The 13,884-nt window shown below is 43.9% G+C and overlaps 1 protein-coding gene across 2 annotated transcripts in view; it reads right to left on the bottom strand.

The window, feature by feature from the left end:
- The window catches only part of scn3b (sodium channel, voltage-gated, type III, beta), a 29,706-nt gene extending 16,023 nt beyond the window's left edge, over positions 1-13,683 (bottom strand). For both annotated transcript variants that reach the window (XM_062521105.1, XM_062521104.1), the window contains exons 1-2: positions 13,602-13,683; positions 4,407-4,505 (exon numbers count right to left, since the gene is read on the bottom strand). In XM_062521105.1, the coding sequence (XP_062377089.1) occupies positions 4,407-4,461 (55 nt within the window). In that variant the 5' untranslated portion in view covers positions 4,462-4,505; positions 13,602-13,683. The remainder of the gene's footprint in view (positions 1-4,406; positions 4,506-13,601) is intronic.
- Positions 13,684-13,884: the final 201 nt, after the last annotated feature.

Genomic DNA, 13,884 nt, shown 5'->3' with positions numbered 1-13,884 from the left:
GGTTAGTGGGAGAGTGAGGCACACATTTAGTAAAGGTCCTTTAACTGGGTCAAGAATTCATACAACATGGATTGGGTAACATTACACATCAATAACCCAGATTTAGTGTTGGTTATGTTATCTGTCTGAACCTATCAGATTTAGTGTTGGTTATGTTGTCTGTCTGCATCTATCAGATTTAGTGCTAGTTATGTTTTCTGTCAGCATTGATCGTGGTTCTCCCGTTTTCCTTTTTGATGTTTAGTAAAACTATGTTGCAAAACTATGTTGTTTAAATAAAACACAGACATCTAGCATTACAGATTCAGTGAGAGTAAAACTCATTTTACAGAAAAGGATTTATGGCTTTTAGGTTTATGCTTTTCTGCTGAGTATGGCAGCTAACTCTGAGCCATGTCTTCATCTTCATCATGTCACTGAACCCTTTTCTGTCTGTCTCCTCTTGGGAAACACCAGCCATTTCTGTCTGTCTCCTCTTAGTGAACACCAGCCATTTCTGTCTGTCTCTCCTTAGTGAACACCAGCCATTGCTGTCTGTCTCTCCTTAGTGAACACCAGCCATTGCTGTCTCTCTCCTTAGTGAACACCAGCCATTTCTGTCTGTCTCCTCTGAGGAAACACCTCCCTTTTCTGTCTGTCTCCTCTGAGGAAACACCACCCTTTTCTGTCTCTCCTTCTCTCTGCTCTCATCTGATCTGTCTGCATGTAAGATAAAGAGAGAAAGAGAAAGTGTGGGTGTGAAAGAGAGAGAAACAGTGTGTGTATATGTGTGCATGCCTGTGTGTGTGAAAGAGAAACAGAGTGTGTGTGTTGGTGTAAGAGAGAGAGAGAGAGAGAGAGAGAGAGAGAGAGAGAGAGAGAGAGAGGCTCCCTGTTGCTGTGTCCCTTTCCTAGGCTGTTGAGTGTGTGTGGAGGACAGCCTCAGGTAAACTGAGATAAACTGTCCCCACACAACCTGCTGGCCCTCTGGCTCTGGAGAGGAGAGAATCAAAGAGGTGAGGAGGAGAGGAGAGGAGAGAATCAAAGAGGTGAGGAGGAGAGGAGAGGAGAGAATCAAAGAGGAGAGGAGAGGAGAGGAGAGGAGAGAATCAAAGAGGAGAGGAGAGGAGAGGAGAGCTTTATCAGGCACCTGATCTTCTCTTATCCAGCTGTCCCCTGCAGACACCTGTGTCCAGGAGCGCTGCTGCATTTGTTTGATTGGACCGAGCTCTGACCTCGTCCACTTCCTGCTTCTAGTCCTCCTGCCCCTCTTCTTCCCTTTTCCACCTATTCGTCCTCTACCTCTTCCTCCCTCCCTCCCTCCATCCCTCCCTCCCTCTCTTCTTCCTTCTGTGGTCAGAGCTCGGTCCAACCAGACAAACGCAGCAGCGCTCCTGGACTCGGGTGTCTTGAGGGGGCAGTGGAATGAGACGAGGAGATCAGACGCCCGATAAAGCCCTCTCCTCTTCCTCTTCCTCTCTCCTCTCTCCTTTCACCTCCTCTTCCTCCACTGCCCTCTCTCCTTTCACTAATTACAGGACCCCTGCTATCTCATCTTTCTCATCTCTCTAAAAAGCTCTTCTCCTGCTCTTTGTGCTCCTCCTTTCTTCCCCCTTCGGCTGTCTGTGTCCTTCCTCTCCTCGCTCTGTTCTCTGTTCAGTTTAGTTTAGTTTAGTTTAGTTTATTGGTTTTGTTTGACAGGGACCATGCATAGAATAGCTTCTATACCAGGGTTAGCTAAATAGCTAATTTGCACCTGTAGTCCCTGGGCAGGATGTTCAAGTAAAAACACAGACAGATGAAAAGACAATAGAATTAACATGACAAGTAAAAGAAAAACTAAATGAAAAACAAAGGTCAATGATCACAAGCTTGATTGTCTTTCAGCCATGTCTTCAAAGACTCCTTTGCTCCTCCTCTCCTCTCCTTCCCTCTTCCTTTCCTTTCCCCATTGCCTCTGCTCATTTTTTTTCCTTTCTCCTCTTCTTTTTCCCTCCTCTCCTCTCCTCTTCTCTTCTCTCCTCTCTCTGCTCCCCTTGTCTTCTCTCTTCTCCCTCTTTCTCTCCTCTCCTTCCTCTCCTCCCCTCTCCTCTCATCTCTCTATTTTTCCTCCTCTCAGCCTGTAACCTGCACCATCACACTTTTTGGAATCCAGTGCATTCTGGTCCATGCCGGGGGTCAAAAGAAGAGGGACATGCGTCCCAGCACACAGCCATGCAAAGAGCCACAACACAGCGGGCGGCGGGGCGGCCCCATCTCCACACAGGGTGGGTGTACTACTGTATACAGTCTTTGTGCTGCTAAAAACATAGGCCCGCTTATATAACCTACAACCCCAGGGCTCAGCTGTCAACATCGATCACGTCTCCCTATTCTGGAGGCCAGTGGAAACACTCAAACACATCAAACACACAAACTGGTGGTGGTGGTGTGTGTGTGTGTGTGTGTGTGTCTGGGAGGGGGGGGGGGGGGTGTAGCATGTGACATATTTTGGCTGGGCCAAGACGGGCTCTATTCTTTGTCTATATATGAGAATGAAGGAACAGAAATGCAAAGGCACAAAAGCATGCAATTCATCTTATTATGGCAGTAAAAGACAGAACATGGAATAAATGATTTTTCTCAATGTATGTCAAACAAGAATGGAATGTAATTGTGTGAATCATTACAGTATTCAAATCTTATCATTATTTATCATAATCGTCCTTTTTTATCGACAGTATTTGATGCTTTGATGCATTTGATGTCTGGCACATGGATAATTCAATCAGTCATGGCTCAATATATTGATGGCTCTGCATTGACATTCAGCCATGTAAGTGGTAATGCTATTATGTTCATCCAATTACTATGCGAAGCCCAAACTACAGGGGCATACGGACATGGCCCTATTGATCACAGAGTGCTGCTTTCTAGACGGTCTTTGGTATAATTTGCCCTCAATAATGCCTTCCAGGCAGCGCTGCCTTCAAGGCACTACTCCCCTCAGTTTAGGGGTAGGATGAGGGTTGAGGGGGTTAAGGTTAGGAATAGGGTTAAGGTAGTGCCTTTTAGGCTGTGCTGCCTGGAAGGTGCCGTTGGGGGCAAAAAAACACCATTGAGCCTTTCTAGACTGCTTAGAATAAACAAATAAATAAATAAAAGGGCATCATTTCAGATCAATTTACCAATGTCTGCATTCATTGTCACTCACTGTTGAGTTTGGATTTTATGTTGCACTGACAGCTGAGATAAGCATGGTGACATTAGACAGGGCTGTGGCTCTGTAGCCATAGGCATTCACACACACACACACACACACACACACACACACACACACACACACACACACACACAGAAGGCCATAGACTCAATAGGGACATTTTGTACAGCAACAACACAGATGATGAAAGGTTTATAGGGCTACTCTTACTTTCTTCACACGCATGACCACTCTGATCATACATTATATATTAGACATGCAGTAAATAAGGCTTAAAGGTGCAGTGAGTGACTGCACAGAAAGTCACTTTTGTTTACTGTATGTGTAAATGCAAATGTATTAGCAGGCACTAACTTTGAAATCCTTGGTCCACATTGATCAGAGATTCCTAACATTACTTCCCACTTTGCCTAAACTTTACAAACGGACAATAAACAGCATCAACAGTCAGGACACAATGTATGTGGGTCTACTTTTGCTGTAAATATATTTCTGCATGTTTCCAACTGCATTTTTGGTACGTTTTGTATTATAATTTTCTTTGTATAATAATTTTCACAAAGTTTAGGTTTTGTCTTCTCCTCTCAATCCTGATTGGCCTGACATTTTTCTTGTCTGAGGGAAACGGTTATGAATTGTGGGTTGCCAGACTAGGGCCAGACTAGGGCCAGACTAGGGCCAGGCTATATTTAATTTGCCTCCCCGTGATGCTTTGGGTACGAAGGAAAACAGTTCAAAAAGATACTCACATCCTGTTGACAATCTGTATAAGTAATATCTATGATATGATAAATTGTTTAAACCTACTGTATTACTACAAACCATCCTAAAGAAGGAAGACGCAGAAAAACTAGACATGGAAGATAAGTATTCCAAGAATGAAAGATCTGTCGGCCAATAGAACATAAGTGTGTGATGTCTTGTTTGCTCATGTTGTAAGTGGGTGTAGTAAAGAAGTGTATATCATCAAACGACAATCTGATACCCAAGCAGAGAAAATATTTGTAACAAATTTTAAAACTTATCGGTGAATGCATACTGTGTGGTCTCACGTGGAAAATAAGATTGTGTGTGGATCATTGGGTCGTACAGTATACTGGCGAAGCTACAAGAAGATATGCCAGTCTTCATTGGGTGAGCCGTCAAATGAAAAATCGACTGACGTTTGATAAAGGCGCCACTTTCACGCCAGAACGAGAAGCTCTCTCGCCACATGGACACTTACCTGATAGTATTAGGAGTGAGACAGAAAGCAGCAGAGCCCCCGTGAGAGTTCTCATACTCGGAGATCGAGCGATAGGGCGGTGTCTAGGATAGGGCCTTCCTGTCACAGAAAGAGGAAATGTGTGTCAAATAAAATATGTATCAAAGCATCATCACTGACCAGGGTTAAAACATCTGAACTGTTTCATCCAATAAAGCTTTAAGCAGTGGCGTACGTCAAAGATTTCTGACAGATGATAGAACGAAGACGCGTCAGCACTTCAGAACCTCGGACAGCGCCTCGCTAGAAGGATATAAAATGTTGCTCCCCCCAAAAAAGACCGAAATTGTTAAAGTTTCAGAAAATCTATGCAGAAAATCAGCTCCTTATTTGACATATCCAAACAGTTCAAGTACAGAGTAATTATTTGCCCTCGTTTAAGACTAAACTTCATATTTTCAAAGGGAGTTGTAGAGATTTTACAGACAACAAAATTACCGGAAGAGTAGGGTATCTATTTATCAGAATCCAGTGTGATTTTCAGTTATATCCGCCCCCAGTTAGTCAGATGCTCCTAATGCAATCCATGGCGAATCCACGGACTTCTTCACAGAGACATGGAGACCTGTGGATTCTAGCTCCCTGTCAATCCACTTCGGCGTTTTGAAATGAAAGAAAAACAAAAGCGTGAGAGCCACTAACCGAAAACAACAATCCTCTCAGCACTTCACGGTAAATGCGCGATTGTGTGTGTTACACTACGATTTTACTCTTCTGTCAAACATGGAGAAACCGACGGAATAATGTGTGTGTGCGCGCTTTCTCTGCTCGCTTTTGTTTTTCTCCATAAGTAGCCACTGGAGCGCTTGGCATGTTTTTTCTTCAAAGCGCATGCGCGTCACTCCCAATTACTCTTTTTCTGCGCTCAGTCCCAGATCTGAGATCATCTCATTAAACGCGTCGCCTCAGCGATCATTAGAGCACACAAGCTAGATTTGGCTGGCGTTTTTACCACTAACATCCTTCTCTCTGTCAAACAGACTGCTACAGCTATGGGATGGCACATTTTAACAGAACAAGTAAAGCAACTGCACTTCATATTTTCAAAATGAGGAACTCTGTCACCTTCAGGAAGCATTCAATTGCATTTTAAAATGGATGAGAAAATGCAGTCTCCTCATAATGTCATGTGCAGTAGCCATTGATCACAGGGAGTTTGAATCTTTCACTGACATGCATTAAGTCTGATATTGCTATAGCTTTTCACATCCATGTTACATGTGTTAGTATCTTTCATATTGTACTGTAATGTTTTTGCATTCATGCAGCTATTCCTTCTTGAGGTCTATACTTTTTATTGTTTCTTGATAGTTTGGTTTGCTCTAAACAAGGAGAAATATCTTGTCAGACAAAAACAAGCAAATATTACTTTGATTGATTGAAGTGTCACTTTTGCAGGGGCTCTTACAACTCAATACAATGTTTTCTGCATAGTGGTTACTGATGCATGAGGAACATTCTGATGTGGAGAGCCTTAATGTATGTTTGAGAGAGTGTGTGTGTGTGTGTGTGTGTGTGTGTGTGTGTGTGTGTGTGTGTGTGTGTGTTGGTGTGTGTGTGTGTATGTGTGTGTGCATGTGTGTGAGTGAGTGAGAGAGAGGGAGAGAAAGAGAGAGAGAGAGAGAGAGAGAGAGAGAGAGAGAGAGAGAGAGAGAGAGAGAGAGATGGTGACTTCATCATAAACAATCTAACCTACTCATCAGCAGGGTTACATAAGCGGGAGGAACAGCTGTAAGGAAAAAGCTTATTCAAAGCCTGCATATTTGAGACAGATCACTGAGGCATACATTGCCTGCTATCTGTCCCTTCCCCCCTCCCCCACGCACGCGCGCACACACACACACACACACACACACACACACACACACACACACACACACACACACACACACACACACACACACACAAATGTCAGCAGTCGGCTCCAGCAGAGCTTAAACACATACAGCATAAGGGGCTGCAATCATACACACAACACACAACATGGCTGTTATAACTATACAAGTGCACTGATGTGCTCCTTCACTAAAGCTCAGCCAACACAGATCTGGCCCTGAACTAGAGCAGATCAAACTCCAGGTTTATTATTATGCCCCCTCATCTATCGCTTGCAAAATTTCCATTTACCAAAAAGGTGTTTGAAAACTGACTTCCCTACAACACCACGACTGATGAATGTGCTTAGTTCTGTCCTTTGGTCCTCTCAGGTTCACAACCTCTCCTGCTGTACCACTCATACTGGGTCTCCATAGCTCACAACCCCACCCCCAACAGGAGAACAGATCGAAGCTCGTTGTGAGTCTTGCAGGATGTGTGAGAGAGAGAGAAACTGGGAGAGAGAAAGAGAGAGTGCTTTCTGCAGCTGGTCCCTCTGGACCACATGATTACTTTAATTCATTTGCCCTCCATAAGCTGCAGATTATTTGGTTAAAGAATCATCTGGGTATTTGTCCGAGCCTTAGTGGCTAGGAAGAAGTTGGATTATTTCACCAACCAACACAGTGGCAAATAACAAGAGAAATGTACAGGGCCGAAGTTGAGCTTATGAAATAGATTTAGGTTTAGGCTTAGGTTAAAGGACTTAACGGATTTGCTCTCTGTTTTTTTTAACTGAGTCATTATGAATTACCGACCTTTTAGAGTGTCACCACTGCTTTGTCGCTGAAGGAATCGGTGTGTCAGGTTCTCGACCCAGTCCTGTAGGGGAGCCTCCAAGCTGGGCTGGATAAATGGCAGTAGCTATGACTGCATGGCATGCTGTGCTACTGTTGCCAATTGAGGGAGAGAGAGATTCAGAGAGAAAGGCAGACAAAAGGAGAGAGAGAGAAAGAGAGAGGGGGGAAAGTTTGAGAGGCAGATATCGAGAGAGAGAGAGAGAGAGAGAGAGAGAGAGAGAGAGAGAGAGAGAGAGAGAGAGAGAGAGAGAGAGAAGGGCAGTCGGGGAAAGAGAGAAACCAGATAAAGCCAGACAAAGAGAAGAAGGGATAGAGAGAGGGAGAGGGAGAGTGAGTCTAGTGAGAAGCAATGAGCGGTAGACACAGTCAAATGGCAGGCCTGGTGATTGCCCTATGCAGGAGAAAGGGAAACCATAGCAACAGTGACACAAGATGACAGATCTTGTGAGCAGACTGAGCATGTGCAGAGCTGTGCAGGTTCCCCGCCAGAGGTATCACACTCAACATCCACACTAAACATTGATACTAACAATCTACACTCAACATCCACACTAAACATTGATACTAAATAATCTACACTGACACTCAACATCCACACTAAAAACTAACACTAAACATTCACATTAAACACCCCCACTCAGTGGCGAATCTAGAGATTTGTAACAAGGGTGGCCCTAGTGGGGCACTGGTTAATTCAAGGGTGGCATCTACTGTAGATGAACAGAAACAGGCTCAAGTTGTTAAATTAGCCCAAATGCACGAGTAAAAACATGCACCAAGCACCATACTCATAAATTGAAGGACAAAGAAGGACAAAGACCATACTCTCACATCAAATGTCTTGGAAATTGAATGAAATGTCATTTTCAGCTCTGAACAAAACCCGTTCAGAAATTAGGCCATTTGAGCAAAAGTGGAAGTGTGAAATGTTTTTTTTGCCAGTGGTTCTTAACTGATCTGCTTTTGGAACCCACAATTTCACATGTCCATAAAGTTGTGAGCAACTATATATATATATTTAGCATTCAGGCCAACGAATATGGTGAGGTAGCCTACATAAGACACGCAAAGTGCCTGGCCTACTTGTTTGGAAAATGCCGATGTTTGGCATTACATTTGTGAAGTCTTTAACTGCTGATATGACCTTTTAAAGTACTACTCGACAGGTTTGTGTGTTGGTTCCAAGTGGCATTTTAGTTTGGATGCTTTTATGCTCTCATGTGCACCCCACGGTGTCTTATTTTGTCCTCAATTTAAGTTAATCATATTCTATCTTACTTCAAGTATTAAGGGTTGCAGCTAACTTGCGTTTCACATGATATCTTAAAATGATGCATACTTTTATCAAATTAGCTCCCTAACATTATATCTAACATGACCTGTCACATAAACATTGTCTATGTCCATGCCATGGCAATGACTGACAAAGGCTACGAATAAAGTTTATCAAAATAACGGGCCAATGATAGATCTGATCAGGTAACATTTTAAATTGGCAATTTTTAATTTCTTTTTAGCCTCAAGCTCTGCGACCCATCACTCAGATGAGTACCACAACCCGCTTTTGGGTTCCGACCCACCAGTTAAGAAACACTGGCCTAAGCTATGTAAACTTTCCACAATGTCAATATTACATTAGGGCAGTAGACTATTTACAATACAACATAACAATACAACAGTCGGCTGAGTATTTAGAATAGGCAGATATAAAAATGTACCTAGCCTACATGACTTGATTCCACAATCGCAATACTGGGTTTTGTGTGTGTGCAATAAGATAAATGGGCACTGGCAGATGCGATAAGTAAATATATGTTTTCGTGTTAGCACAAGCAGTAGCCTGTAGGCCTATTGTAAACTCACATGCTAAAAACAATAAGCCACGTAGCCTATAACTACAAGCATGTTTGCTAGATTGCTTATATTTCTGAACCCTGATATTTCAAACTAGCATCCACATGCAACATTGTCAAGCACATGCACACTCAACATCCACTCTCAACATCCCTACTGAACACCAATACTGAAGCTCGCCAAACAATGACACACTAAACATTCATACTAAAACCAAAACCACACACACAAATAAAACATACTTTACAGCCATTCTAACCATGATGCCACACTAAGCACATTGAGTCCATACAAAACACTTTTTCCCACACTAAAGACAAGTCTACACTAAATACAAGACCATACTAAACACAAGACCATACTAAACATGAGTTCAGCTACTGTACCGTGTTATTCATGCACAAGGCAGCAGTCCAGCTGTGCTGAGACTCAGGGACACTACTGTATGGAACGGAACCAGAGAGCTATGCTGTCACAAACTAGGACAGAGCACATCTTATCTTGAGGGAGCCTATATGGAACAGCATCATAAACAAGGAATAAATCTCTAAATGTGGTGCTTCAAGGATAAAGGCTTTACTGATTGTGGATTATAGGAATTCCACGCGGACGCATGCATCATATTCCCACAAATCCACAGTAAGTGCACCATAGGCCCGCCTATCGGAGAGACTGGCACGGCCTCTGGGCCACACGCTGGAAGTACTGCCTCTCCTGTTATCCCATATAGCCTGTATATCCTCTATCTATTACTATTGCTACAGCATTTTATGCAGGCAATTCAGATAGGCGTCAGTGTTTATCTTACAGTAATGTACTTTGCCTATATGCCTCCCATTTAAAAATGTTCAATCAATGAAAGTGATATACAGTTTCTATATACTGCAGTAACATAACTATTCTTGAAGCCAGTGTTGCTGTCGCTGACATGAAGAATGGGAACAAATGCATTGCCTCTGAAGGCTGACTGTTGAAGAATTAGAGCCGATAATGTGTTCTATATTTAATTCACAGAGCGGTCTGAATCACTGCGCATTCACTCCCAGTCTGAGCGTATAGTGATCCCGAGAGACGGTGGAGACGCGGCGCGGACGCGCTCCCGGGAGAAGAGGACTCATCAGGAATACCACAGCTGGCAGAGGAGCATCCGCCGCAGTCGAGCGGAAACGGGGAAAACACAACAACAACGTCTTTTTCTGTTTTTTTTTTTTTTTTTTTTTTCTGGGCGATGCTGGGTAGAAAATCTCCTTAGGCGTGAATAATGTGCTGAGGCAGCTGGCGGCTTGGACAGCGAGAGGAACCAGCTCGCCTTCCTCCCCCGCAAGGGCACGTATCAATGCTGCGAGAGCAGACACCAGCTAGAACCAAACCAGACAAACCCGAACCAGACCCAACAAGACCCAACCCAACCCAACCAAACCGAAACGAACCACACCTGACCAAAGCCAACCAAACCTATCCAAAACAAAGACAGTCAGGGCTCTGCTGGGACTAGGGTCCACTGTTACAGTCCACAGAGAGAGTTATTTCACTGCAGGTGCCATTTTCTTTTATGGGAAAAGAATAACTGGGCTGATAAATCCAAGCCACAGAAGTAGATTTATCTGCAAATGTAAAATGTGTAATTTATCTCATCTGACTCTACTACTGTACGTCTCCCTTTCTTACCTATGCAGTGCTATATATTTTTAGTGCTTGAATTTCCCTTTGGGGATCAGTATCTATCTATCTATCTATCTATTTGGGTCTTTAATATAACTGTAATATAATATACTGAACTATACATAATAATCCTTATTTTGTTCATATCAATGCGTATGTCTGAACATATTATATGGACATATGATCTTTAGCAAAACATATCAGAAGTCAAGCGCAAGCTCTGAAGATAAAAGCAATTTATTGTCAGTGTAACTGAACCAGACTGCCTAGAGCTATGAAAGCTATGAAAAGGGCATTCTGTGTGATACTTGGCGTTAAGTCAAACATAGACTCAGTGATGTGCTGATGAACTGAATTGTCCTGTGATGAAGGGAGATGGTCGAGAGATGCTGATATGTTCTCTCTCTCTCTCTCTCTCTCTCTCTCCCTCTCTGTGTGTGGGTGTGTGTGTGTGCGTTGTGTTCTGGCGGGCATTTCTTCATCAAGCAGATGACCTTTCCTACAGGCACAGCCGAGTGAGGATGGGGTCACCAACAGCAGAGAACATACCACAGGAGGCGTGGAGGCTGCTGGGAGATGCCACTCTGGCCTGAGTGTCTGGCGGCTATTCAGGCCACTGGAGGACACCACTCTGAAGTGTGTATGTGTGTGTGTGTGTGTGTGTGTGTGTGTGCTGTAGAGCTTGCCCTCTGTGAACCGGTAAATGGCTCCACTGACCCAAAGGGATCTTGTGTATAAACACCCTCCTCTCCACATCAGCCAGCCTGCTGTTCCAGCTGCTACCAGCAGGGGGATCTCCCGCTGAAAGTGCTTTGGTCCCAACGTAACACAACCACACCACTCCAAACCCAAATTAACTGAACCCGACCAAACCCAACCCAAATTAGCCGAACCTAACATAACCCAACAAAACCAAACTGAATGGAACCAAAGACAGACAGAACTCTGCTGGGACTAGGGTCCAGAGTTACAGTCCATAGAGAGTTATTTCTTTATGCAGGCATCGTCCTCTTTATGAAAAATAGATAAACTGAGTTGATAAATCCAAGCCTCAAAACTACAAATTTATCTGCTAATGTAAAATATGTAGACTAATTTATCTGATGAGAATGAAAGATTCAGTGGCCTTTCGGTCTTTAATATTATACTAATACACTGCACTTTAAATGTTCATACTTATTTTGTACATATTGATGCCCAGGTCTGGACATGTCATTGAACTAAACATGAAGGTCATCTATTATCTTTTGCAAAAAAATAGTGCTTGCCAAGGGCCAGCTGCAAAGATAAAAAATGCATTTAGTGTCAGTTTAACAGCTATGAAAAGGACATTCTGTGTGACACTTGGAGTTAGGTCAAACATGGACTGAACAATTTGCTGAAGTGTCCTGATGGAGGGAGATGCTGCTCTATTCTCTCTCTCTCTCTCTCTCTCTCTCTCGCGTCCTTTGTCTCAGATGTAAACAGGTCTAAATGTACAGTAGACTGGGCCTGGCTGGCTGCATCAGACGAGGTGCCAAGTCCCATCTCCCGTCATCCTGAAAGCGCTTCAGTCTGGACCATGAGGATCTCAAGCTGAAAGCGCCTGGTTCTGGAACAGGAGTATCTCAAGTCGAAAGCCCTCAGTCTCTCTCTGTCCAGGCTCCAGGAGAGGTGACCCCGCCCCGCCCCGCCACGCCACGCCACTACTGAACTCTTTACCTGCCTCTTATCACATCTCTCTGTCTGCCAAGTGACTGAGGCCAGGAAAGGAACCTGTCATTAGGAAGAACACAACCAGACAAACCTCCTCATCTTAGAGGGACTGTTACTCTGCTCTGCACTCTCCGGCAGAAGGCAGAGTGTAGGGCAGCGTTAGAAAATAATATTAGCGTGATGCACTACCTCAGCCTGTTTACCTCTACAGTGCAGGGTGGCCTTTGTGGTTGGAAAGGGAAATACATCTTGGAAATGTTCTTCTGTCCATGACAACAGCCTCCTGGGATCAGCTGTGAATGTGGCTGGCTGTGGTAACCTAGCAACCATTTGAATTTTGAACACACCGGCATCTCTACTAAATGATCTGTAGGGAACTTTTAGCTTGCAGAGCAGACTTCTCCTGCTCCGTGTCTCTGCTCCTCGAAAGTAAACAAGCCCGGAAATTACTTATCACTCAAAACACGGTTTCTATACAGAACTGCACGACAGATTCCACAGACGTCGTTATTATGAATAACGATCTGCGCCAACAGACTCCTGTCCTGGCCAGCTGTGCCAGATCAACACGCGTGTTTGTTGACGCACGGCGTCCCGGGAGCGCAGCACCGGTCAGGGGAAGCTCCGGCCGCGGCCGGGCAGATTGCTGCGGATTTGGAGGGATTTCAAGATTACGATGTGATTACAGCTTGTTCACACTGATGGAACAGCGTTGAAATTAGATGAAATCTGCCGGGACTGAAATATATTTATTTATTTATTAATCTATCTTTCACGCATGAGCAAATCCCCACATCGGCTTTCTGAGTGAGAGGGACGACCCTGTGAGGAAGGTGACCAGGGCCCAACACCTCCGCATTTCCGAGAGAGATGTGAGGAGAGCAGTGTGAACAGAAGGTGCTCTGAGTTGCTGGCACACTAAAAATATCCCTTTGAGAGATCCATGCGACTTTCACTCTCCGAATTTGAGTTGATGGCCAGAACTGTAATTAACGGACTAATCTCATCTTCATAAATCTATTTATCGACAACAAAAGCTGTTAATATTGAATTGACATTGTTGAACACAATGTAACCCAAATTCAGCATACAGTACAAGCAGCTCAGAACTGCTACTGCAGTACTAACTGCTCAGAGGAAATATGAGAAATAGTATGGATTTTGAAAAATAGGAACAATCAAAAAAGTGTTTCCTCAGTTAGGAAACGCACATTAGTCATCCCAACAGAACAACTCTCCATGGTGAATTCTTGATGTCAATAGTACTCACGAAGCGAATAGTGTTTGCTAACAGACGTCTTTGCGATCCATTCGAAATAGCTTGCTGTTGTTCGGAGAGACAGATCTGGTAATCCAACACTGACCACTGCTTACAGGAGGACTGCTGCTCCGCACGGCAGAGAGCATGAGTGGCCACCACGCAGCCTGCCAACAGATAGAGCTCTCAGGTATTACATGAGGCTGGACGACTGTATGTGTGTGTGTGTGTGTCTGTGTGTCTGTGTGTGTCTGTGTGTGTGTGTGTGTGTTTGTGTTTGTGTGTGTGTGTGTGT

Source organism: Sardina pilchardus, chromosome 19, assembly GCF_963854185.1.
Source record: "Sardina pilchardus chromosome 19, fSarPil1.1, whole genome shotgun sequence".
In the NCBI taxonomy this organism is placed as follows: Eukaryota; Metazoa; Chordata; class Actinopteri; order Clupeiformes; family Clupeidae; genus Sardina; species Sardina pilchardus.
Note: the sequence above shows the minus strand (reverse complement) of the source record. Positions and strands in the feature narration are given on the sequence as shown.